Source organism: Rhinoderma darwinii, chromosome 2, assembly GCF_050947455.1.
Source record: "Rhinoderma darwinii isolate aRhiDar2 chromosome 2, aRhiDar2.hap1, whole genome shotgun sequence".
NCBI classification, from domain to species: Eukaryota; Metazoa; Chordata; class Amphibia; order Anura; family Rhinodermatidae; genus Rhinoderma; species Rhinoderma darwinii.
The window spans coordinates 208,131,623-208,159,451 of record NC_134688.1 but is presented as its reverse complement, the minus strand read 5'-3'; the positions used below and the strand labels follow the sequence as shown (position 1 = coordinate 208,159,451).

The 27,829-nt window shown below is 39.0% G+C and overlaps 1 protein-coding gene across 1 annotated transcript in view; it reads right to left on the bottom strand.

Moving 5' to 3' along the window:
- The window catches only part of ABI3BP (ABI family member 3 binding protein), a 365,114-nt gene that overhangs the window by 124,008 nt on the left and 213,277 nt on the right, over positions 1-27,829 (bottom strand). Inside the window, exons 10-13 of the mRNA XM_075852779.1 lie at positions 25,930-26,001; positions 25,286-25,363; positions 17,478-17,552; positions 16,754-16,849 (exon numbers count right to left, since the gene is read on the bottom strand). Of these exons, the coding sequence (XP_075708894.1) occupies positions 16,754-16,849; positions 17,478-17,552; positions 25,286-25,363; positions 25,930-26,001 (321 nt within the window). The remainder of the gene's footprint in view (positions 1-16,753; positions 16,850-17,477; positions 17,553-25,285; positions 25,364-25,929; positions 26,002-27,829) is intronic.

Genomic DNA, 27,829 nt, shown 5'->3' with positions numbered 1-27,829 from the left:
GCCGGAAAATTTACAATTCGTCCTGCAAAAAAACAAGCCCTCACACAGCTATATAAATGGAAAAAAAACAAAAAAATACTAAGGTCAAAATCCGAAAAATGGAGAAGGGATTCAAATAAAATAAAAACACTATACTCACCTTCTCTTGAGCTCCTGTGGCAACGCTTCCTTGGTCCCCTAATGGTGGTGATGATGTGTCATGTTGACACGTCACCGTTTCACCCAATCACAGGTGCAGCCAATAACATCAATTTGGCGCGGATTTGCTGCGGATTATACTGTGACTTTCTGTGTATTCGCTGCAGAAATTTTCCACAGCAAAACTGCTTCGTGTGAACTTAGCTGAAGAATGTACATAGAGGAATATCTAAGGCTCGCAATAATACTCTCAATTTACATATGAATATTTGTTGCTCCTTTTCATCATATAGTTATGCAAAGTTAACACTTGGGGTCAGTTCACACATTGCGTAAATACTGCAGAATATCCCCACCAGAAAATCTGCAGCAAATAGAGTAGCAGCAAAGTGGATGAGATAAAACAAATCTCAGCCACACGCTGCGTAAATACTGAGCGGAAAAAAATGCTCAGAAATTTACCTGCGGTGCAGAGTTTTATTCGGCAGCTTATTTGTTGCGGGTTTTCCCCATTGAATTCAACGGGGAGGTAAAACCCACAACAAATAGCAGTTGTTGGAGTGAGTTTGCAGCGATTCCGCCACAAAAAAACGCAACTCAGAAAAAATTAAATATCTTACCTAGGAGTCTGTGTTTCTTCCTGCAGCCCTTAGGCTCTGTTCACATCTTTGTTGTGGAGTTGTGACCACGACATAGTGCGGGATCCGTTGTACGGATACCAAACGATACCCGACAGACCTCCAGTATTCCAGTAGTAGTTCCAGTATTGTGCCCACCATTTTGACGCCACGTAACTAAACTGCCATCAAATGTAACTAAACTGCATACAGAGCTTCTGGCAGCAGTGTGAACAGTGCCTACATGTCCTGTGCTGCTTGTCTCCTCCTCAACCTTATCCTGAGTTACTGCAGAATTTTCTCCATTAATGATTAAAACTAAATTCCTGTTTCCTGTTACCAGAGAGCAGTAAATGTGGTAGTTAAGATGAGTTCAAATCTTTTTTTTATGCAGTCATACAGTTTAAGGGGTTGTTCAGATGTACTAATAGAGCATATAAGGCAATATAGACGTTATAGAGGGGGACTCCCCCACATAGCAAAAATTTATTGAGTGTGTTAGAGAATCCAAAACTGTGACGATTAGTTGATTGTGGGGCGGCCTAGTTCTAAGATCTGATTGTTTAGATAGCACAACCACTTTAATAAAATTCTGGCTGCCACTGGGTGGAGATTAAGAGTTTACTGGATACAGATTTATGATTGAGTTCAATGGGAGCAGTATAAAACTACCTTCTGTGCGTTCCCACCAGTGGCAACTGCAAGTAGCCAAAATTGTATCCTTTACCTCTCTAACCTGCAGTCACCACATGGGGGAGACACATAACTGTTCATCTGTAACCTGTAATTAGAGAGGCTGTTTCTGGGGAAGGAAGTTTGCCCCAGGCAGGAAGTGGGTGTGGGGAGAACTGTTCCAGAGGTGGCCAGTGCGAATTGTCTTCAGAGAAGTCATGTACAGAGAAACTGTTTGCAGTGGAGCAGGCCAGATGAGTTCCCATGAGTGAAACCGGAGCTTAGGAGACAATACTAGGGATCTGAGCGGGGGTCAGCGCCAGGGTTAGCAAAACTGTGGCTGCATCGCAGAATGGCCGGGAACACATTTATTCCAGCTATGAGATGATCTTTACTTTTTGTTTAATAGCCTAATTCTTCATAATTCTTTATTCAAACCCTAAAATCCCATAAATCCTAATTACATATTTTACAAAACTTTTTGCCTTCACACAAAAATTTACCAGATATCATTTGCGAGACAGCCATTTCCTGAGGCATGTCTGTAGCCAGTCTCTCATTTGCTGAAAGAAACAATCAGAGTTTCAGCATTTTACATGTGTGAGTATGATAATGGGATGGGGAAGATAGAAAATATGGCAAAAAAAAAGTATGCCGGGGAGACACTACTGCAAGATGATAATGAGGCAGAATAAGCATGCATTGCCAAAAAACCATAAAGAAATTCAGATGACCTTGATATTACGCCATTAACAGTTCAGAAGAACTAACTACTATGCATAGTGTAAGGCCCCATACACACGGACAGAGTGCCATCCGCGGGCCGTCCACAATCACGGACCATGCACACACAAAATGCTCATTGACTTCAATGAGTTCGGACCGCAATTGCAGACCGTATAATGCATGGACTGCGGAAACCACGGTAGTGTGCATTGGCCCATAGGATACCATGTGTATAGTATACGCCCGCAAATGCACGGTTGTATGCATGAGGCCTTAAAAAGTAGAAGGTATTTGTTGTCATAACGAAGGCAAGTAAGTGTAGAAGCAACTAAATACCGCAGCGAATTGCTTATGGAGTCTTCTTTATTTACCAAGAACAGTCTCTGGTTGCTGAGAGGGACGTTCCTTTGAAAATGGAAGTAGTGCGATTGTAGGGGATACTGTTAGAAGAAAATATTAGATGTCTTAAGAAAGAAATAACAGCAGATGGGTCAACATAATTACATCTTGTTACAGTACTAATGAGTATATTATTACTATGGAACAGCAGCCTTATGAAAAGTATGAATAGCAGAGCACAATGCAGTGTACTGAAATTTTTAGACATTTTATTAATTGGCGACACAGATGTCCCAATAATGGTAAATGTAATAATTTTGTGCTCAGATATACCCTTACATTTGCTTGATTTCTTATATACCTATTGACAGTTTTTGTTTTTTTATAAATATTCATATTTATGAATATTTGAGTATTAACATATTTTTTGTTTTTTCATTGTTGCTTTCAAGAGCTATAACATTTAGTTTCTCCGTTGATTTAAAAAAAAATTCCCGGACGAGTTTTATTTTTCAATGACCCTATTTTGGGGTACATTACAATTTAGTGATCAGCTTTTATTATTTAATTTTTTCTATTGGGAAATGCAAAAAAAAAAATACCCAGTAATTCTACCATTGATATTTCTTTTTTTTCTCTTTTTACCGTGCAATAAAAAAGAGAGTTTACTTTATACTACTGTTTGGTATGACTGAATACAGCGACACAAAATAACTTTAGTAGTAGTAGAGAGCCATAACATTTTTATTTTTCCATCCATGTAGCTGTATGAGTGCTTATTTTTTGCGGAATGGGCTGTAGTTGTTATTGGTATCTTTTTGGGGTTTTTTTGGGTTTCCCCATGCGCCACGCGGTATAAGTAATAAGTAAACTTTATTCTACAGGTCGTTAGAATTGCAGCAGTACCAAATATGTTTTTTTTTATGGTGAACTATTTTTTAAAAATTTTATTTTTTTATTAAAATGGGGGTTTATTTATTTTTGGGGAAAATACTTTTATTTTTTTAGTTTTTCAAACTTTATTATGGGTAATGTTACTCCCCCCCCCCTCAGGTACTTGATGCAGAAACTGCGTGATCTCTCATATAATACTTTATACTGCCTATTAGTGTTACATGGCTTAATAGGAAAATACCAATGATATAACTGGGGCCTTTGCAAACCCCCTACCTCTACAAACACCTGTCAATTAGAGCCGGGTTCCTGCAGTTAATCGCACCAGCATGGGCACAGATTCTATGTACATGTACGGCATGGTGTCTCAAGGAATAACTGCACTTTCTCAAAACTTTTGATATTATATAGAGACATATCAGAAGTTTTGGTCCGTGGGGGTCTAGGTGCTGAGACCCTAGTATCGAGGAAAGAAAATGTGCAGAAGCACTCAACTGAGTACTCTGCAACTTCGGCTGTGATCGTCACTCCTCGTTTAGCTGAAGACGGCTCACAGACGTTCAGCCTAGCGCTTTTACCCCTTAGTTTCAGCCACGGGGAGTCTCAGCACCTAGATCCACACCGATCAAAACATGTCTCTATGGTATATCAAAAGTTTTGCAAAAGTTCAGTTACTCTTTAAGGCATTCCATGAGGTTCATGTACGTGATGGTGCGTTAAGGGGTTTAAACTGTATTTCACCTAGTGCAACATGTGCCAGATTCAATATTGGCAAAAGGGTGAAAATGGTGGTCACCGCTGAAAATTACATTGTGATCCCCACTGGAGACAGGGACTGATGTGCTTAAATACATGATTTACAAATATGCTGAATATCTTAGCCTCACATAAGACAAGTTTATCACATTTATTAGCATTTCGGTAGCTATTGAGTCTCCTTGTGAATATGCAATGAAAGGTAGGGAGTCTTCAAGGCAATGCTCCCCAGAAAAAGTATGCAAAATAGCTCTCATTCTCTCCCCTTCCCCTCTTGAATCACATCCCTGAGCATGTCAATAGTACAGTCTTTCCTTCACTGCGCTGACCTAGAAAGCACCGCATCTACAGAGAGACTTCAACCTCATGCAACTGCTACAATTTGAGGGCTTAGGCCCCATGCCGACGAACGTGCTTTTGCGGCCACAATTCCCCCGAAAATCCACGGGAGAATTGCGGCCCCATTCATTCCTATGGGGCCATGCACACGACCGAGGTTTCCGCAGAAAGAACGGGCTCATTGAAAATAATGGCCGCGGCCATGTGCACAGCCCGCGATTTGCGGGCGGCTCGCGGCTGTCACTCCGTGGCCGGCCAACCCGGAAATCACGGCCATGCACATGGCTACGGTCGTGTGCATGAGGCCATAGGCTTCGTTCACATCTGCGCTAGGGCTCTGTTCCGACGTTCCGTCGCAGCTTTCCGTCTGAACGGAGCCCTGACAGACACAAACAGATACATAGGTTTCCGTTTCCATCACCATTGATCGTTTGTCTCCGTTATGCAAGGGTTCCGTCGTTTTGACGGAATCAACAGCGTAGTTGACTACACTATTGATTCCGTCAAAACGACGGAATTAGTATTTAATATTAATAATAGTACCTCAGTCAATCTAAAACCATATATTTATTAAGCGTTACCTACTATAGGTATCTATAACTATAGATTATATGAACAGATATTCCAATATAGTAAATACATCACCATTTCTGTGCATAAATTGTGTGCCTCTCTCTAACAGTCTTATTTTTCCAACTAGTATAGCTACAACCTTGCCAACAGTTTAGAAGAATAGCGGATTGGTACAAAAAGCAAAAGGCCACACAACTAAAAACACTTATTAAAAACATAGCACTCATACTATACTGCATCTGCTACCCAATTGCTAAATATAGATCTGCACTGGCTTGGTGGGTTCCTTAAATTGCAGTTTCTGAGCAAAATAAGTAAAAGTTCATATCACCAGTACCAACCGACAATGGACCAAACGTTAGTAAACATAGGTTCATATTGGCAAGCAGGGTACCTTAGTCTATTTTTTAGCATTGGATACCAGTGCTAATTTGCAGGTTATGCCACAAACTGAATGTAAAGATACTGCTGAATTTGGTAGCCCAATAGTTTGGGGAGAACATTTTTAATACATATTTTCTTTTTACTCTGGACAGCAATTGTAAATTCTGTTCAGTAACATATGTTTTTCTTATAAAAAGAAATGATAATGTTATGTAGTATATTTACATAAGTATGCTTTGCTATTGTGCTCACTGAGGGAATATTCTTAGGCAAATAATAGGCTGGATAGAGATAAAGTCATAATATTTCAATTTACTTTGGCACAGGGACAAAATATACTTATGGGAAATCTCTAATTATCAGTTTAAATAATTTGGCAGTTCATATCAACAAATCAAACCAAATTGTTTTAATGACAAATTCTTTATATATACACAAGAAGTTAACATTGTTGTATTCCAAACAGATTTTGTAGACATTTTTGAATAACACAGACAATATTAAACAGGAATCTGAGATGTATTTTCTTCTCTTATATACTGTATGTGGGATTGTTAATGGATTAAAGTATAGTGAGGATAAAAATTATGGAAAACCTTGTAGGGCCTGAATATGAAGCTTTCCACTATACAATAAAACGAATCCAAATGACTTGTGACTTTTGCATTTGTTTTAAGTCATTGACTTAAAAACTCTGCTTCTAGCATTTTTTATATCCCAATTTTAGGAAAATGTATAATAATAATTAAAAATAAAAAGACAATTACAATGAGAAACTAGAAAAATTGGGCATGTTCAGCATGGAAAAGAGAAGCCTTAGAGGTGATCTTATTAACATGTATAAATATATTTCTGGCCGATATAAACAACTGGCACATGATTCATTCATTCCTGGAGCTGACAAAGTAACAGGGGACATTCTTTACGTATGGGGAAAGGCAATTCAAATATTAATATAGAAAAGGGTTCTTTACAAGTAGAGTAGTTAAAGGGATTTTCCCATCAGGGACATTTATGGCATATTCACAGGATATGCCATAAATGTCAGATAGAGGCGGGTCCCACCACTGGGACCCGCACCTATCTCTAGAACGGAGCCCCCTTAAAGGGGTTTTCCAACTTCTGACAACTGATGACCTATCCACCGGATGATCTGTGGGGGTCCGCCACCCGAACACTGCACAGATCAGCTGGTCCGGTGCCTCCATGCACTGGAAATGCATGCCGGAAGCACTTAGCTCCGGCCACAGAATAGCTGCCGAGTTGCAGTACAGTTCTGCAGCAGGCCTCTCTGCTATGTACGGAGCCAACTGTTTCCGGGCTCCGTACATAGAATTATGTGCCATAACATCCAGTGCCTGCAGGCCAGCAGAGCGGCTTATCGGTGCGGGGTCCGGGTGTCGGACCGGCACCGATAATATAATGATGATCTATCTGGTGGATAGGTCATCAGTTGTCAGATGGTTGACAACCCCTTTAACCACTGTTCTATCTTTCTGTGTTACCTCTGCGACTTGTAAATTCCGACCATGTAAGTAGAAAACAGCATAGCTCGCTGAGCTATGCTGTTTACATAACTCCCATAGAAGTGAATGGCAGGTACGGAAACAGTCTTCTACACATTACAGGTTAAACATATGCATATAGCATTATCTATGAGTGGGGAACACTTTATAAAATATATACTACAGCAGGTAAAATAAGCATAAAAAAAAAATGTTGCATGTGTCATTTTGTCATGACAGGTTGTGATACCATTTCTCCACCACCCTACAATAATTCACTATATCCAAAAAGAAAGGAATCTACTAAAACGTAACCTTTATTTTTAATCATGTTAAAAAGCAATGTTTCAAAAGCTTTTTTTTTTACAGATTAATTCTAACCCTGCTATGATTCAACAGGGTCTGGTACAGATTAATACGCTATAAAAGTATTGTAGCATAATAGCTAACAATATTGGTGAATGTTGCCTGTAAACAAATTTGATAGATCTGTTAAAACATGCGCTGACTGAGTGCCACTCCTTAAAGAGAACCTTCACCTGCCCATACATGTACAGCTGAGTGCAGCATGTAATGGGCAGGGCTTCACAAACACTGTCTCACTTGAAATTATATTTCTAACTTCCTCCATTATTTACATATCGGTGCCGCTATATTTGGTGCCCGATATGTAAATAAGCCCCTGAACTGTCAATGGGGCGTTTCTATCTAACTAAATGGCAAGGGGGCGTGATGTCTCCTCTCTGACACTGCCCAATCAGCTGCGGACAGTGTCAGGGCGGTTGCGCTGTGTTCCCTCCCGCGAGAACACACACAGACTGAGAGAGCACTCTCTGCAGAACCACCAGTCTGTGTGTGTCCTCGTGGGAGGGAACACCGCGTAAGCCACCCTGACACTGTCCATAGCTGATTGGTCAGTGTTAGAGCAAAGAGATCGCGCCCCCTTGCCATTTAGCTGGATAGAAACGCCCCATTGACAGTTCAGGGGCTTATTTACATATCAGGCGCCAAATATAACGGCACCGATATGTAAATAATGGAAGAAGATAGGAAAAATGTTTTAAAGTGTGACAGTGTTTGTGAAGATGTGCCTATTACATGCTGAACTCAGCTGCACATGTATGGGCAGGTGAAAGGTTCTCTTTAACATCTGTCCCCAACTCGTTTGCACAAAACGTTACCTCTCTGTTTATTCTGCACTTTAGATGTTTTGAAACCACTTCATAGCCTGGCCAATTACTTAGCTGCTACATTTACTTTTATATTTCCTCAGATAAATCACCTCTGGATATTACAACAAAATGGACAGAAATTGGTGTACACACATAAAATTGTGTTCTGGGCTCCATTTTGTGCAGTTTTGAGCTAAGGACCAGTTTGTACTGGCAAAAAATGTCACTTGGGCTAAAACAGAGAATAGCCTATAAGTGGCCATACTGTACGTGCGTAATTGGATGAATATATCAATGTCCTCTGCTTTTGACACAATAAATCAAGCAAACCACCATTTGTAAATTTTATGTATAGAGCCAACTTTTTTTTGGTATAATAAATTATAGCATGAATCAACATGAATCATATTGAATTACATGAATCTACACGAAAATTTAAGACCATACAAAGCCATGTACTTACGTCTATAAGCTAGGAAATAACGTTTTTAAAAGATTCCTGTAGTTCACCATGGACCAGTCCAAGAGGTTAACTATAAACACTTGCCTACTTTGCCATTTAACACGGTATGATTAAAATAATTTCACTAAATATACAGTATATCCACTTATATACGGAAATATGTACACAACAATGCAAGGGCATGGACTTTGTCTATATAAGAGTTTTCAATTTCTCCATAATTTTGACATTACGTCAGAAGAACCCTATTTGTTCTGTTTTGTCTTTTTTTCAAATTTGATATTTCAAAGTTTTTTTTCAGTAAAATATAATTAAATGTCTTAGCAGGATATTTAGCATACATATTCTCAATAAAATAAAATAAACAAAGTTATTACTCAATCAAATCGAGGTTATTGTGGTTTGGAAACTAATATTGGCTGCAAAAGAGAGAGAGAATGAGAGAGCACATTTTTTTCTGGTTAGAAAAAAAACCCCTAAAAGTGAATCCAAATCCAAGGCATAATACAGAAAACAATGAAAGGAGCTCCATCCTGAGAGCCTCGCACAATGAAGCGGCCGCAGAGAGCGAGCTTATCATGTACTTCTTCAGTGTCAGAAAATACTGCAAATTTAAAGACATGTTTTTTTCCCACTGTGAGTTAAGATAATGTTAAAACTAGTACTATGTCTAAGTTTGATATTTTTAAGATTTCATAGAGCCTATTCGAGTGTATATTCTGATGTAAATTAGATCCATGATCAGCTAAGCAAAAGTTGTATATACAGTATGTGGTTTGAAAAGAGGCCCCAGTATTTCCTCTGCCTGAGACTGATATTGTAGACTAGGTTAGAGCTATTTCACAGCAGACATGCCGATAGATAGCCTCTATTTCGCAGTCCAAGCAGGTTTGAAAACATATCTTGAGTAGTGTAATTCATTTCTACAATTGAGAAATAGTCACAGATTACAGTACTCATAAAATATGAGGGCGCGGTCCTAACAAAATGTTCACCAGAACTGTTTCCAGGACCTTTTAAGCTGAGCCACCTTGGGCAAGAATTAACAAAATGCCACAACATAGCTCTCTAGCAACTTTCTAGTTTATGAAAGAAGGAAAATACATTCTTCAAACAGAAAACGTTTACAAAAAATATAATTCAATAAAACAGAAGAATCTAAAATATTTAACTTCTCTGACAGAAAACCACCAGACATTTATTTTGAGAAATTTCATACACACTGCCCAAACAACCTATTTAAACAGTACAAAGCCTTGTTCCCACGGATTAGTTTTTCACCCGCGGCCATTGACCACCACGGGCAAAAAATTACCCGAAAACCTTTTTTGCCTCCCATTGATTTCAATGGGAGGTCAGAGGTGGAACCGCAGCAAGAAAGGACATGCTGATTTTTTCCCACGCGAGCAGCCAAAAGCCACCTGGTGAAAAATACGACTCCTCCTTCCATTTTAATCAATGGGAGGCGGTTTCGCATGTTTTTGGCACTGATTCTGACACGGTTTCCTCTTCAAAATCAGCGCAGTGCAAAATGGGCCTAAGAAGTTTACTTGAAGTTTACTTTATATCCATTAACTGCAAGAAGGAAGTGAAATGCTAGCCTGTGGCGACCTCTCCTTTGTCACTGGCATTTCGACAAACAGCATGGTGTGTTCTGCCGCTCCCGGCCATTCTATCAGGGCTCATGTCACTTTCCAATAGCTGTATTGCCTGTACTCCCCTGTTGCTGTGGTGCCTGACCCTCCCTGCCGCTGCTGTGGTGCCTGGTGCTGGAAGTTTGAGCCTGAACTTTCTCTTCCTGCTGTTGCTTGTCCGGTGCCTGGATCCATCTCCTCCTATATAGTATAGTGGGGATGTGAGTAACTAAAAATACACAGAGAACGGCACCAGACGTGTATTAATTCTATAAGTGGAAAGTGGTGAATGTTTACTTACTAGGGTGTCACTTGGACTTCATAAACTACTTACTTGCCCGTTATTTCTATCACCATTAAGAGGAGGCTGCTATCTGGCAGAGGTAGCATTTCTGTTAATTCTGATAGTGACTGTCAGTTCCAGATATAATTATCGAGAAATGTATTATGTGGTTCAATTTTAACGGTACCTGAGGCAGAAGGAGCAGAATAAATTAAGATTTTGTGTTAGGTGGCTTAAAGGCATAATACAGCATTGCTCCAGAGCAGAAGTCTAATTGCTGAAGTAATATCTGCTCTGCATTTATTAATTACATAGGCAACTGTGTCTGTGCTAAGACGCCCATCAAAACCAGTCTCAGTAAGCTACACCAGGCTAGGAGGGTGTCATCAAAAGGGATTCCCACAGGAGAAAAATTCCTGATTCAAAAACTATCATTAGAGGAGGAGGCCAACTCAAGTGAAAATGGGGCACATATTATTGAACAGACCTGAAAGTTAATGGAGATGATGCCTACAATAACCGAGACAGTGAATAAGGCGGTCAATCAAATTTTGAATAGTATGCCAAGTGATCTGCAGAAACACACAAGTAGAATTGAGCATTTAGAGAATAAAATATATTTGATAGATAATGAAATTGAAACCATCCACAGATCTACGGAGGAAATGCGGAAGATAAACCAGGGACTAATCTAATCTAAACCAGTAACAGATTAGAGATTTGGAAAATCGTTTGAGAAGGAATAATGCCCGATTAATAGGAATGCATTAAGATGTTTGATTATGAATGAAACACTTAGGGTATGTTGACACGGCCTATTTTCAGCCGTTTCTCGATGCGTAAACGCCTGAAAAACGGCCGAAAATTCGGAAGCAGAACGCCTCCAAACATCTGCCCATTGATTGCAATTGAAAAAACGGTGTTCTGTTCCGATGGGCCGTTTTTTTACGCGGCCTTTTTGAAAAAAGGTCGCGTTGAAAAACGGCCGTGAAAAAGAAGTGCAGGTCACTTCTTGGGACGTTTTTGGAGCTATTTTTCATAGACTTTATTGAAAACAGCTCCAAAAACGGCCGTAAAAAACGCCGCAAAAATCGCGAGTGGCTTCAAAAACGGCTGAAAATCAGGAGCTGTTTTCCCTTGAAAACAGCTCCGTATTTTCAGACATTTTTAGTCTAGCGTGTGAATATACCCTAAGACTTCTGGATAAAGAAAGAGAAATAAAAGTAAAAAGGGCCCACCGCAATAGGGCAAGAGCAAAGGATGAGAGCCATACTAGGGCCAAGACAAATGACAGGCAGGATTTTAGACTATTATAATAAGGTGGAACTGATGCTGGTACATTAAAAAAATCTATTGTGGTGAAACTGGATAAGACGATTTTTATATTTTCAGATAATTAATTGGATGTTAGCCTTAAAACACGGGTTTGTGCAATTTTGATTAAAAAAAAGTTTGATTTAGACTGGTTTATCTGGCCACAATAAAGATTTATTCCAAGAATGGTTCAATGGACACATTCAATGATCATTCTCAAAGTTTATGGAAGAAAAATACAAATCTAATTAAGCAAAATTTGTATACTTGTATCATTCTGTCCATTTCTGCACTGTGAGGAAACAGCGAACATGGTGGTGAGAGAGAAAGTCTATTATTATTATTATTAAAAAGTTTTTATTTTTAGTATACACATAATAGTATTTATACTGTAAGAGAAATTTAGGTCCAGTGTTTGGATACTATCTAAAATTTAAGATTTTATGATATCGAACCATTCCCCGGAGGGAATCTCTGTAGCTTTAAATGCTAGTCCTGGTGATAATTATGCTTTGCGTTTCCCATCTTTTTTATTATGTGATATTATGTGATTGGTCCTTGAAGAAGCGGTATGACCGATTCAATAATGATCAACATATAAATGATCTCATATTGAGAAACTATGGAGGTGGCTTTGAGGGGAAATGTTATAATTTATATAAGCATGATCTTAGTAAATGACATAATATGAATCCAACTAAGGAAAATAGGGATAAATTGATTTATGCTAAGAAAAAGAACGATGATTATATGGGGAAGATAGATATGTATTCTACATCAAACAGAGTGTATAAATACTATAGGTATGGGAATAAGGCTGGAGGCTGTTGGCTAATATGACTAAACAATGGTGTCGTCAGTTTATACCAGCAATAAAAGGGAGAAATACAAATAGATCCCACTAAGGACAATGGTGTCTTTCTCAGATATTATAGGGACCTGTACTCACATCCAGTCTTTAATGAGGAGAGGGTGGAGGTTATTTCTGTCCTGCGTTAATTTAGAAAGTCTTTCAAAAACCCAACTCAAGTATTAGCCCCCTGCAATGTGTATTTATGAGAGGTCGATTTTAAGTCCCTATATATGCTTTATTATTATATTAATAACATTAAGATGAAAATTAAAAGCACCAGTTTAAATCAGGGTAGAATACTTTGAACTGCATTTGTCTGTGACTGCTTGCATATTAAATTAACTCGTACAAAATCTTTATAGCAAACATTTAATTCAGTTTATTGACTGAGGCATGTGTTATTGTGGTGACTTACATAATGCTGACAATATCTTTAATATTTTGTTTTGTGATATAACTTGCCATATTATGAGCAGTGAGTCAGTTTACTAAAGTAGTTATAAAGAGATTTCTATCATTGGTTCTAGTGGCATGTTATACCAATATTCAAAGACACACCCACAAATTAATGCAAACTATTAACTCTAAGGGTATGTTCACACGGCAACGCCAATTGCGTCTGAAATTACGGAGCTGTTTTCAGGCGAAAACAGCTCCTGAATTTCAGACATTTTGACAAGTGCACACGTATTTCGCGGCGTCTTTTACGGACGTAATTGGAGCTGGTTTTCATTGGGGTCAATGAAAAACGGCTTCAATTACGTCCCAAGAAGTGACATGCACTTCTTTGAGGCGGCTGTTATTTTACACGCCGTCTTTTGACAGCGGCGTGTAAAAAAAAAGCCTGTCTGCACAGAACACCGTAAGACCCATTGAATTCAATGGGCAGATGTTTGCAGACGGTTTGGAGCCTTTTTTTCGGGCATAATTCCAGGCGTAAACGCCTGAATTACGTCCGTAAATAGGGCGTGTGAAGATACCCTAAGGGCATGGCCAGACGTGGCGGAATTGCTCTGGAATTCCGCTGCAGACACTTCGCAGCGGAAATCTGCAGCGGACCCGTTTCTCCATTGCCTTCCACAGCTTTTTAGTAGGGTTCGTTTACACGTTGCGGACAATTCCGCTGCGGAGCACAGGCTGCGGTGCGGAATTTGGTGTCCGCAGCATACAATGGTTGTTGCGGACGTGTGGCGGACTGGTTGCGGACTCATTGTGGAATTTCTTCATTGACTTCAATGGAGAGTCAAAATTCCGCAATGAAGTCCGCAGATGTTAAGTAGATGTTATGTGTGCTGCGGAGCGTATTGGTTTTACTAACATGACATTTCTTCATTCTGGCTGGACCTATGTATTTCTAGGTCTACAGCCAGACTGAGGAAGTCAGTGGGGCTCCAATAATTACGGGTGACTACGTGTGTGCACCCGTAATTATGGGGGCGTTGCTAGGCGACGTCAGTAAATAGTCACTGTCCAGGGTGCTGAAAGAATTAAGCGATCGGCAGTAACTGTTTCAGCACCCTGGACAGTGACTTCCGATCACAATATACATCAACCTGTAAAAAAAATAGAAGTTCATACTTACCGAGAACTCCCTGCTTCTTCCTCCAGTCCGGCTTCCCAGGATGACGTTTCAGTCTAAGTGATGGCTGCAGCCAATCACAGGCTGCAGCGGTCACATGGACTGCCGCGTCATCCAGGGAGGTCGGGCTGGATGCCGAAAGGGGGACGCGTCACCAAGACAACGGCCTGTAAGTATGAAATTCTTTTACTTTCACTAGGGAAAGTGCTGTCCCTTCTCTCTATCCTGCACTGATAGGGAGAAGGGAAGTACTTTCACCTCAATACGCAACGGCTAGTCCGCATCAATTTAATGCCCATTTTGGGCAGAGCCGCAACAGAATCTGCAACACAGATTCTGTGCGGCATTGATGCGGACAGTAGCGGAAGAATTCCGCCACGTCTGGGCATGCCCTTACACTGCATTGTAAACTGGTTGACTACCTATGAACAAGTCTTGCCCATTCGGTAACTTTTTTGCATGGAGAAGGAATAAAACAATACAATAAACATCTTTTAGAAAAAATAAATCTAAGCACACATAACAGTGATAAAAATATGTAAGAATTACTTCCTAGATAACTAAAAGAGATTTTCGTGTGTATTTACCCTGATTTAAACTGGTGCTATTAATTGTCATCTTAATGTTATTAATATAATAAAAAAGCATATATAGGGACTTAAAATCGACCTCTCATAAATACACATTGGAGGGGGCTAATACTTCTAAGAATCAGAAACTCAAATCACCGTCACTATGTTGTAACTGTATTGTGTATACATGCGATGTGCAGGCGACTATGATGTAACTTTTTTCTCTTGCTGCAGCTAGATGAGAATTATTTGTAATTTGCAAATACTCATTCCCCCCCATAAAACTAATGTACATGAAAATTTAATGTAAAAGTAACACTAAAATTGCATGTGAAAATTGTGCATTGTGAGATTCACTGTTACAGTACATTAAAAGACGCATGTCACTGTGTAGCTTAAGCCTAAGCTTCCACACAAAAAGTATATAAAAACTCCAAGAGACATGGGGGGGGGGGGGTGATTCAGACATGGGGGGGATTCATAAATAGATTTGTGTTATAATTTAGATCAGTTTCTTGCCTCAATTAAAGTAAATTTGTCGGTCTGCGGAAAAACAACCCCCAAATAGGTTTGTGCTACAATAAGGGTATGTTCACACACTAAACGAAAAACGGTTGTAAAATACGGAGCTGTTTTCAAGGGAAAACAGCCTCTGATTTTCAGACGTTTTTAAGCATCAAACGTTTTTTTGATGCTTTTTTTTTGCTGCTTTTTTTGGAGCTGTTTTTCTATTGACACAATGAAAAACGGCTCCAAAAACGGCTCAAGAAGTGACATGCACTTTTTTTTATGGGGCGTTTTTTTACGCACCGTTTTTTCAAACGGCCACTTAAAAAAATGCCCCATCGGAATGAAACGCTGTCTATATAGTTAAATAGGTACACTACATGGCTGAGGATACACAACTTTTTTAGCAATATTATAGTTGTAAATGAATTAAAAGACAGAAGTATCCATTGAATAAAATGGATGGATAAAATGGCAGGCACAAATACAGCTGTATAGAAAAAGTCAAATCTGTGTGTGTATGTATGTCTGTATGTGTGTCTATCCTGTGATTCTGCCTGAAAGTGAAGGGCATTTCTTTGATGGAGTCAAGGGGCACATTTGAGGTACCCACAATGTCGGATTGACCATCACTAGTCTAAGTTAAGGAAAATGTGAGCCTTGAAAAGAAATAAAAAATGTAAACATATGCCTAAAATAAGCATATGTTTGCATCCCATATGATGGCTCCCCTTAGAAGTCACTGAAGCCAGGTATTTTACATAATTATTTTTATCTGCAATATGGGATAAAATATAGGTGAACGTAAAATTGTAAGAATTGAAACAAAGCAAAGCAAAAAATTCTACCACACTACAGACAGAAAAACGGAGCTATATGCAGATTAAACCATATGTCTTGTCCCATTAAGATCCATATTTCAGTCTTTATTTCACTATGATAATGTGCACAAGGAAACCACTTGGAGAACAGATTCACTGAAAATCATTATGGGTGAAAAGCCATACAGATCGACATTTCCTAGCACAGAGAACAATTTAACATTAAACAGCAAAGACTAATGGTATTACTATGCAAAGATATGCTAAAAATACACTGAAAAATCTGCTGAATCTGAAAAGCAGAACCCACCATTGCTGTAACAGTATAAATATATGTATATATGTATATATATATATATATATATATATATATATATATACACATATATATGAGTAATATATATATATATATATATATATATTATGTACATATATATACTGTATGTTTATAATGTATACATATTATATACATATATTATATACATATATATGTATATAATATACATATATATGTATGTATTTAATATGTATGCATAATATATATGTATATAATATATGTAATAAATAGTAGTAAGTAGAAGCAGTGTATATAGAGATCAAGTTCTATATTACCCAATATATCCCTTGGAGGATCCACAGTGAGGACAGGTCCCAATGTTGCTATGCCTGTAGACTCATCTTGTGTGCCATTTGATTCTCTTACAACAACTATTGGCATTTTGTAAAGCAACATAAATAGAGAATTAGAAAAAAAAAAGATTATGATTTTAAGCAATGACTGAAGCAAATGGCAAAGTATTAATTGTATGTAATGGCATCAATGTTTTATTGTCTGCAGCTCAGGACTTTATTGTGCAAATCACTTAAACTTGTCCCCTTTTTCATAGCACTCAAAGCATCCTATACTACTAGTAGCTGGCAGAAAATGTCCTAATGTCTTATTGTCCTATTAACTCACCCCACTTTCATTAGTGCTAAAACCTAGAAAGTCAAGTCAGCAGCAGGATCTGAAAGAACACCATGTCCCGATAGATAAATAAATAAAATATATATGATTTAACAGACCTAAAGAAAAATATAATAAAGAAAATACAAAGTCACCTACATAACCTTGTAGTGACCAATCATAACAAAAAAAACAACAGTTTTTAGAAGAACAGCAAGACATTTTACATACTGGATAAAACTACATTTTGCGTACTGGATAAAACAACACCAATGCCATGACCTCCATTACTAATTACTTTACTGTACATGTATGCACCAGAAATTTGGATAAGACTCATGCAAAAGTATTTCTATAGAAAATGGGAATTGTACAATGAGATAGTATTACCCAAAGAATCTGTGTGTTCATCTGTGGCAGAAGATTCAACTGGTATATTAGTAACTTGAAAATAAGGGTGGGTTACTGTGGGTAAAAATGAAGATCCAGTTGGTGCCTTAGTCTGAAATAGGCTGCAACAAAACTTTGATATTGAGAAATTGATGATGTATTCTGTACTGATGCATGAATATTAGACATAAATGCATGTAGGGCGTTGCACCAGCTAAAGTGAATGTTAAAACATAGAGCCAGTTGTTGTTAGATGTTGCAAATGTGAAAGTGAAGAATGAATTACCCTATTACACAGCCACAAACATGAAAAAAAATACAAAAAAAAAAAGCGCTCAAGCATTCCTTTCAGGTGTACAGTTTAGTGTTATACTGTTTGCGCAGTAAGATCAACAGATTCAAAAGCAGACAGGCAAAAATAATGCATGACAAAATCACAAGCTCAATAATAATAATAATAATAATAATAATAATAATAATAATAATAATAATAATAATCTGTTTCTATGTAAAAATAAATAAATAAATAAATATAATAATAGCAGCAGAACACTGGCTTCCCTGTGTTTTAAAAAAACAAAAACTCAATAAGGAACTATCTGGACGGAGGAAAGTAAATAAGACTTGTTTGAGATTTTCTGTGCCAATGAAAATCATAAAAGAATAAAGTGGAATCACAGTAATATCATTACAGTGATGCATTTCTTTGTTTTTGAATTGTTTTCTCTAGCATTGATGGAATAAGCTAGTTCAGCTTGGTTTCATTGTGGCTAACTAGGAATGCTAAAATATTTTGTCGTAGAAAGGGTTTGATTCAATTTATACAATGTGGTTAGAAATGTGCCATTTATTGGTCACTCACATACAATCCTTTAAGTAATATTGTTATAATGAGTAAATAGAGAAACAGACTTTCATAGGATTTTTCTTAAATTCTTAAAGCAGACAATTGTCTGTAATCTCCACTAAAACAAATAATAATCAATTAACTTGGCCACCTAGTGTCCTCAGACTCAAGGGTTTTTAGGGGAGGGACACACTAAGCAGCTGCCAGGCAGCCATGAAGCGGCAGTATTACCACAAAACGGCACGTTTAAAATTGATGGGCGCACAATTTTGCAGTTAAACAGCAGAATAATGGCCTTGTTGGTGAAATGGAAGTTCAGCAGCAAAATTAAGCGGCCATTAACAATTAATTTGAAAACAGGGTTGCTTTGTGATAAAACTGCATGCTATCATGGTTTACAGATGCATCACATCACATGTCAGCCATGCCGTGTGTTCGTACCCTGCCCTTAATGTTATATCTTTTCAGAATTCTACTCATCTTCATGCTTGGAGAAGTTTACATAAATACACCTCTACTACGATTAGAGCATTAGAAATATGTTCACGTAGACTGACTCCACACTCTGTTTGGGTGGGACAGAATATATTGCCCAGACTTACACAATTCTATGCCTATATACTTGCATTTGTCTGCCACTGATTCTCATTGCAAAAACCATAACCATATATTGCGTGTTCTGCATTCTTTTTGCGTTCAGCTGAATTAAAAAGTATGTTTTTTTCGATACAGTTAAGACAACGGTATACCGATGCATACAAGCCAAACGTATGACAATAGGACACGGAACAAGGAGACGGAACACGGACAAGGAAAAATCCTTCTGTCTCTTCATGTAATCCCAGCCAGACTCCATGATGTTGATATCAGGGCTCTGTTGGGGACATATCATCACTTTCAGGGCTCCTTGTTCTTCTTTATGCTGAAGATAGTTCTTAACCCCTTTATGACCAGCCTATTTTAGGCCCTAATGACCAAGCTATTTTATTCGTTTTTCTATAGTCTCATTCAAAGAGCTATAACTTTTTTCTTTTTCTGTCGACATAGCTGTATGAGGACTTGTTTTTTGTGGGATTAGTTGTACTTTTTAATAGCATAATTTTAGGGTACATATAATTATTTTATTAACTTTTATTAACTTTTTTTGTGGGGATTATAAAAAAAACCTGAAATTCCGCCATTGTTCTATGTGTTTTAAATTGACGCCGTTCACTGTGCGGCGTAAATAACATGTTACCTTTATCATATTGGTAGGTACCATTACGACGATACCACTTATTTAGAGTTTTTTTTATCTTTTACGACTTTTGCACAATAAAAACACTTTTGAACTAAAATTATTTGGTTTTGCATCGTCGCATTTCAAGAGCCGTAATTTTTTTATTGTTCCATCAATGTAGTGATTTTTTGGGCTTGTTTTTTGCGGGACGAGACCTAGTTTTGATTGGTTCTGTTTTGGGGTGCATGGGACTTAATGATTCATTTTAATTATGACTTTTTAGGAGGCAATGGAAAAAAATGGCGATTTCGCCATTGTTTTATGCGTTTTTTATTACGGTGTTCACCTTGCAGTTTAAATTACATATTAACTTTATTAATCGAGTCATTACGGTCGTGGTGATACCATATATGTGTACTTTTATTTTTTACACTTTTACTAAATAAAACCACTTTTTATGGAAAAAATGGTTTTATTTATTTTTTTACTGTCATTTTTATTAATAATCTGTATTTCACATTAATTACTTATTTTATTAGTCCCACTAGGGGACTTTACTATGCGATCTTCAGATTGCTGCTATAATGCTTTGGTATACTTCGTATACCAGAGCATTATTTCCGGTCAGTGTAAATCTGACAGGTAATCTATTAGGACGTGTCTCCGGCGCGTCCTAATAGGCATATGTCAAGGGCAGACCTGGGGGCTTTTATCAGGCCCTATCGGAGACCCGCGATTTCCATTTGCGAGCCGCCGATGGGTGACGGAGGGAGCTCCCTCCCTCTATAAACAAGTTAAATGCCGCGGTCGCTATTGATGGCAGCATTTAACGGGTTAAACGCCCGCGATCGAAGTAAACTTCGGTCGCGGGTGTTGGAGCAGGAGCCCGGCTGTCATCAGACAGCAGAGCCCCGGCTCCAGCCTGCACGGGACACCCGTGCATCACTTAGACTGGGCCATCGTGAAAAGGCGGCAGCCTAGCGTAAGGCCCCTTAGTGACCACCGCGAAAAGGCGTATTGGTGGTCACTAAGGGGTTAATGACATTGGCTGTATGTTTGGGGTCGTTGTCATGCTGCAGATTTGGAGCCAATCAGATGCCTCCCTGATGGTATTGCATGATAGATAAGTGTAACGTTCACAGCTTCCTGACCGTCATTCTTACCTGCTCCCCGACGGTCGCGGCCATGGATGAGTGAGTGCCGGGCGGCATCTCCCTCGTGAGACACGCTGGCACTCACTTCCGCATCGATGCACTGGTTCCCGTAGGGTGTGCGCTCACTCGCGTCCAGCCTTAAAGAGGCTCTGTCATCAGTTTATAACTGCCCTATCTTCTACCTAATCCAATAGGCGTTTTAATGTAGATAAGTAATGGGTTGCTTTTTTATTAAAAACTTTTATTTTTGACAAAGTTTTGAGCATTTTAAGTGTTATGCAAATTTTTTCTTAATTCCCAAGTGGGTGTTTTTTTTTTACTCTTGACCAAGTGGGCGTGGTAAAGATAAGTGTATGACGCTGACCAATCAGTGTCATACACTTCTCTTCATTCATGTCCAGCTTAATCCACAGCACAGCGTGACCTCCTGTATTATTCCTGTTAATTCTCTGCAAGTTAGAGACATCCCTCCAGGGAGGACTTTTGTGCGGTTGGCAGACAGGAGGAGAATCCTTCGCTGGGGGCACAGCTCCAAACTGGCTGGGCACGTTGGTGCTTCTAAAACCTGACATCTGATTGCTCGTCATTTCTGGTGGCCCACGCTGCCCAAAGATATTGTAGGCTTTTTATCTCGTCCTGCACTGTGTGTGCTTCCAACAAAGTTGCTCACTCCAAGCCTGCCAGTCTGCTCCAACCTCAGACTGTGCCAAATGCTCCCTGGCAGCATATATAAATGGACTTTGTCACAGACCTTCCTTCCTCTGCAGGATGCAATATGGTCTGGGTGGTGGTGGACCGGTTCTCGAAGATGTCTCATTTTACACAACTGACCGGTCTACCTTCTGCTCCTTGACTGGCTAGCCTCTTCATCCAACACATCTTCTATTTGCATGGCTTGCCTCTTCATATCGTATCTGATAGGGCGGTTCAGTTCACCTCGAAATTCTGGAGAGCCCTCTGTAAACTCCTAGACGGGAAGTTGGACTTTTCTTCAGCCTACCATCCCCAGTCCAATGGCCAAGTCGAGAGGATTAACCAAATCATCCAGTCAGAAACTTTACAAGCCATGATTAAGGACATAGGGAGCGTCTGAAACATGTAGGCACCGCCTATACTACTAATCATTCATTGTACTCTGGACAAAGCCATATACACCTTTTTTCACTGTTTTTAATGCTATGAAATAAATCTTGGAAGAAGTTTCCCATTTTAACAAATGCACCAAACCTAGCGCTGGATCCCTTTTCTACCTTCTCTGTCTATGCAAATTTGTGTGCCGAAACGAGGACCTATGCGCTAACTACCATACCCGTGATAAGGTGAGCTGGAGGAACCCTCCTATTTTTTGTTCAAATCATGGAGAATTATCTTCGCCACTTCATCTCCACGCAGCATTCTTCCATGGGCCGAGTTCTCATACAACAACCACACAAGTCCACCACTTCCACACCATACTACATTGTGTACAGCCAACATCCACAAATCCCTCTTCCTGTTACGGCTGCATCCCAGGTACCCGCAGCTGACTCTGCATTTGGAGACTTTCTACAGGTCTGGCAGCAAACCCGGTCCTCTATTCTGCAGACAGTCGATCGTATGAAGCGAAAGGCAGATAATAGAAGACAGCCGCCTCAGTATCTGCCGGGTACCAAAGTCTGGCTGTCCTCAAAGAATATCCGCCTAAATGTGCCTTCCTACAAGTTTGCTCCCAGGTTCCTCGGACCCTATGAGATACTATAACAAATCAACACTGTCTCCTATAAGCTTCGACTGCCTCCTACCTTTAGAATCCCCAACTCCTTTCATGTGTCCCTACTGAAGCCTGACGTCTGACGTGTTTGAGGTGAAGGAGATCCTGGACTGCAAGAGGGTGGGAGGAAGGACTTTTTATTTGGTGGATTGGAGGGGGTTCGGTCCAGGGAGCCAGAGGAGAACCTCAATGCTCCTACCCTCATTAAAAAGTTCCTCTCTCGCTCTGGTCCCAAGAAGAGGGGGCATAAGAGGGGGGATACTGTAATGTCCACAGCTGCGGACCGTCGTTTTTACCTGCCCCCCGACAGCCGCGGCCATGGACGAGTAAGTGCCGGGCGGCATCTCCCTCCTGAGAGATGCCGGCACTCACTTCCGCATCGCTGCACTGGTACCCGTAGGGTGAGCGCGCGCTCGCGTCCAGCCGTAAAAAGCCAGTGCACACACATGAGTAAAATCTGTAATTAGCCTATGATCACCCTGGACTATAAAAAGGGCCCTGTCCTTCCACTCTTTGCCTGAGCGTTGTTGTGTTTACCCATGTTAGTTTTAGAAAATGGTCCCTTAGTGTTATATTGTTCCCGTGCCCTGCTACCTGTATCCTGTACCCCGTGCTATAGTTGTTCCTGTGCCTTAGAGTCTTGGAGTCGTGTTGTGCCACTGGTCACGCCTGCTGATATACACCACGTATGGTGTCTGCAAGTTCATATGTGCCGAGCCTCCGTTACTGTCTGGACTATCAAAAGTACTCTTGTACTTGTACCTTGCTGATGCAGTATAACTAGCTTGTGTCTTGTTGCTATACTCAGTCTTGCCATGGTGGACCTGTGATATGAAACCTTCTTCCACAACCTCACCTTTTGTAGCAGAGTTTGGCTGTTCCTCACCCAGTTTTAAGCCTCACACACAGCTCTTTCTGTTACAGTTAATGACTGTGTTTCAACCATATATGAAAATTATGATCGGTCATTCATCTGACTATAATCCTACAAAATCCATGACTTTGTGCAAATGTACCTAGAAGAATTGATGCTGTTTTGAGGGCAAAGTTTATTCACACCAAATATTGATTTGATTTAGATTTCTCTTCTGTTCATTCACTTTGTACGTTGCTAAGTGATAATAAAAAAAAAACCTTTAACACTTCTGTTTTTGAAAGCATACTTACGTTGCAGCATTATTCCACATCTGCCTAAAACTTTTGCACAGTACTGTACATTTAACTAATCATAGTCTATAGGTATGTAGCATATACTGTATAATTTTGGAGAATATCCTGGCATATAACCTTACTATAACAATAGCAACACCAAGTCAAAACGTGGTTTGGACCTAGCCTCAGAGGTAGTTGTCAGTAACTGTACTCAGAAGTTGGTGATCCTTTGAGCACTGCTAAACTCCCAAGCACAGTCATTAGCTACTTTTTAATAAAGCACTCTGGGAAAATCTATTTGCCCTACATTTGTAAATTAGGTTAGGTGAAAGGTAGTGACATTTATGTTCTTATCAGTGGCTTTATTTTACATTTTTCAGCTCTGTTCCAGACCACCATTTGGTCACGTGATCCGCACTTTCACCATCCAAATCCTTCAGCATCTGCTGTGTGGGCTGAAAGTCAGTCTCTCTATGGAAGCCTATGAGAGCCTCCATGTGAGTCTTATAGTGTTGCAAAGAGAGACTGTCCTACTGCCCTCACAGCAGACGCAATAGCATTTGGGTGGTCAGAGTGTGGGTCAAGTGACCAAACGGTGGCCTGGAACAGAGCTGCTAAATTTAAAATAAAGCCACTGGTAAGAGAATAAATGTCACTACCTTTCACCTAACCTAGTTTACAATCGGAGGGGGAACAAGATTTCTCTCCACTGCTATTTGGTTTAAATGGAGATACATCGAAGAGATACACATGAAACTTGACATCAGATACTGAAATCTGTTTTCTCAGTCTGTAATGAATCAGTTGTCCAAGGTAATCCATTTTATGCCTTTTACTGGCAATGATGCAAACAGACAACAAACAGAAAAGAGGAAACTTAGACCATTGATTTGGCTAGACTGGTAAATGTCCTAGAAAACTTCATTTTGAGGGTAAACTCATAGAAAGGAGCTGACTGAAATATATATATATATATATATATTTACTTATATTGTAAATACTACAATTAGCAGCATTGATCTTTACTTTGTTGTAACATTCATTTCACATTCTCAGAACTGAGCGTGAACTTCATTCCATTACTTCTCCATTATTAGGTGAATTTAGATATGCAGTTAGAAAATTAGCATTGATGCACCTTGCTGTCTAAAAGTTTAGGCAGAGGAGCCTTATGATAATGTGCGTTACCTTTTTATTGAACAGGTAATAGAAATTAATGCAAATCAACATATTATTGTGAATTACCAAAATGTCTGGTCATAGCTAAGCTTCAGTCACTACTTTGTAACTTGTTCTTGGTTCAAGTGAGTTTTAGATTGAGTAAACAAACTGAAAAGCTTGGGATTTTTAAATATAGACATAACAATAAAACGGCACTTGCTTTGTAAATTTGCTGGCTGCAATGCACATGGATCATTTGCAGCCTAAAGCAATGATTAATGCTAGAAAAGGGAAAATAAGCGTTTGCTACATGCAGCATAAGTAACGGGTGAGCTGAGCTCTCTGGCTGTTGAGCTAATTCTAGATGAACAAAGAAGAGAAGTAATGAGAGGATGGAAAAAATTCATATCTGAGGAATGACAATTCAGCAAAGGTTTCCTAGAAAGGCAAGTATATAAATTGTTCACTGGAAAATATGAACACAAGTCATGAGGATAATGGCGAGAATCATAAAAGTTATGTTACCCATGGTTGCTCTGACCCATTCTAGGGTACCAGTTGATGAATCTGGAGTGAAAGATTCCACAATAGGTTGGCTTGCAACTGTTGCAGAAAATGTCAAAATAGTAGACACACAAATTTTTTAGAGAAAATAAAAAAGAAGACAGGTTACTAAAAAAATATAAATGTTAGACTTCCTGCAATAAAGGATTTATAGAAAAAAAACAATATAAAAAATAAAATGCATTCAGTTAGGGACAAAAAAGAACGCAAATAAATATAAAATCATTTCTTAACACAGTCCAGTTATTAAAGAAATTGTTATCGTGTTATTACAGAATATTATTAAAGTAGTGACTTACAATTGATGGTGACTTAAATAAAATTATAGCCTTAATAGAACTAGAAAATTATTGTCTTAAATGAACAAATAAATCACTGGTGTATGACTGGAGTTTAAAAAAAATTACTTTTACTAGTAGAATTTTTAAAAAATTGTATAGGCATAAATACATGAAAAATGTATTTTTCTCTCTGTTGCAGGAACAATAAGCTAAACTGTTTAAATGAACAAAACAAGTATTCAAATATTTAATTAATTTACTCAATTAATTTCTGCAGGATTATTTATTTATTTATTTATTTATTTATTTATTTAAGAAAACTACCTGGTTTGGGATCTTCAACAGCAGGTTTTTCTGAAGGTTTGGAGACTGGAGGAGGCTCTGTAATTTTGGAAACTAAACGAAATGAAAAATAAAATACATATTAAAAATACATTTTTTTCAATCTTCTTGGATACAAGAGTATTTTTGTGCAAAAGAGCTGGAAGAACTTATAAATAATAATTATGCCAAGCTCTACATATAAGAACGAAAAGAAACAACTGTCACAGAAAGCAGAACAATCCAATGAGAACAATGCATCTCAGATTCTGCCAATTTCTCCATAATTGCATTTAAACCCTCAAGGGGGAAAAATGTCAACACAAGGATTTGCAACTTATTCGTGGCAGTAGAAAAAAAGTTTCTGTAAGGTAATGACAACAACATGTGTCTTTATAAACCACTTGATGCTCTAGAAGGTGCATTTGTACCCTTGTTTGTAGTGCAAGCAGCAAGAAAAAGGACTATAAAATGCCCTGACAATACCAAGACAACTCATAATCTTACTCTGATGAAAATCCTCCTTTACACTTACTAACAAAATGCTCACTTCCGGGTTGCCTGGTGGATAGGCATCCACTCCCTGTTGGTCTACTGCTGATACTGCATCTGCTAACCTCTATGCTGGCACCACATGTTGAGACTCCAAATTACTACACTGATATAAACTATAAGAGCGCAATGCAGGAAAAATGGGACATAATGTTTGGGGTCCCAGTATAGCAGAATAGACAGTACCTGGAATCAGAGATTGAAGGAGAACATAATGTAGACTACAGTATACAGGAAATGTAATGGAATCACTAGTTGAGCAATTTCCCCAGAGTGCAAGTTATGGAATTGCTCTGTAAGCGATTCCCCAAAGGCAGATGGAAACTTCTTAGGAATAAGCATGCAAATAATCCGCTACCGCAAGTCCGTCACTACTCTGATCAGCAGAGTCTAAGGCTACTCTATAGTCTTCACCACAGCCCACTGCAACGCAGGTTGGATTTGGCTGCATAGAACCCAGGTTGCATTAACAGAATATGGTGTTGGACAGGAGGTGCAATGCCGGCAATACCAGAACGGAAAACCAGACAGCCAGAGGGTAAGCAGCAACAGAGTTAACAAGCAGGAAAGAGTGTAAGTCCAAATCAGAAAACAGGAGAATGCCAGGAGTTGGAGAGGTCAAAATCACCTGAGAGCAGAATGTCCAAATCAGTAAGCAAAAGGCTTAATCTAAAGACAAAGCCGAGGTTCAGTTCCAAGAATCCAAATAGTCAGGTAATACAGGGTGTAACCATGAGCTTGATCGAAACAGCATACACAAAGAAATTCACAAGCAACAATGAAAGAACTGATCAGACTAAAATACTCCACCCTAGAATCTGATAGGATAAAAACAGAGAAATGAGATTGGCTCTGCAATTCAACCCAGAGCCGCCCAGAAGCTAGGCTAGTAGTCATGACAAACTTAAAGAAATGGATGTTTCCTAACAGGAAAAATATTAAAGTGATGAAAAAAGATAATTCCACTGGAGTCACTTTGCAAATACTTTATGCATGGTTACTTAGTTTTTTTTCTGCAACCATACTTAAACAGGTTGTCCGAACAACCTTTGTCCATACTCCCTATTAGGTCATATGGACAACATAGAGTGCAGTTGGGACCGTCTTTTTTTAGCCAGAGTAGAGAGTAGCTGGAAAGTGTGACTCCCATTCTGGTGTGCTTGAGATATCATATATTACAAGGTAAACAAATAATTTGAATTGGCAGCATGCACTACTACATTTTCCTTGTGTGGCCAACCGCAGCTTCCCCTGGCAATAAAAGTAGATTTTGGATATTCCCAGCTGCCAGGCCTAGTGAATCAGCCCCTTTAAATCCAACTTCAAAATTCTACTAGTTTCCTATTACTAA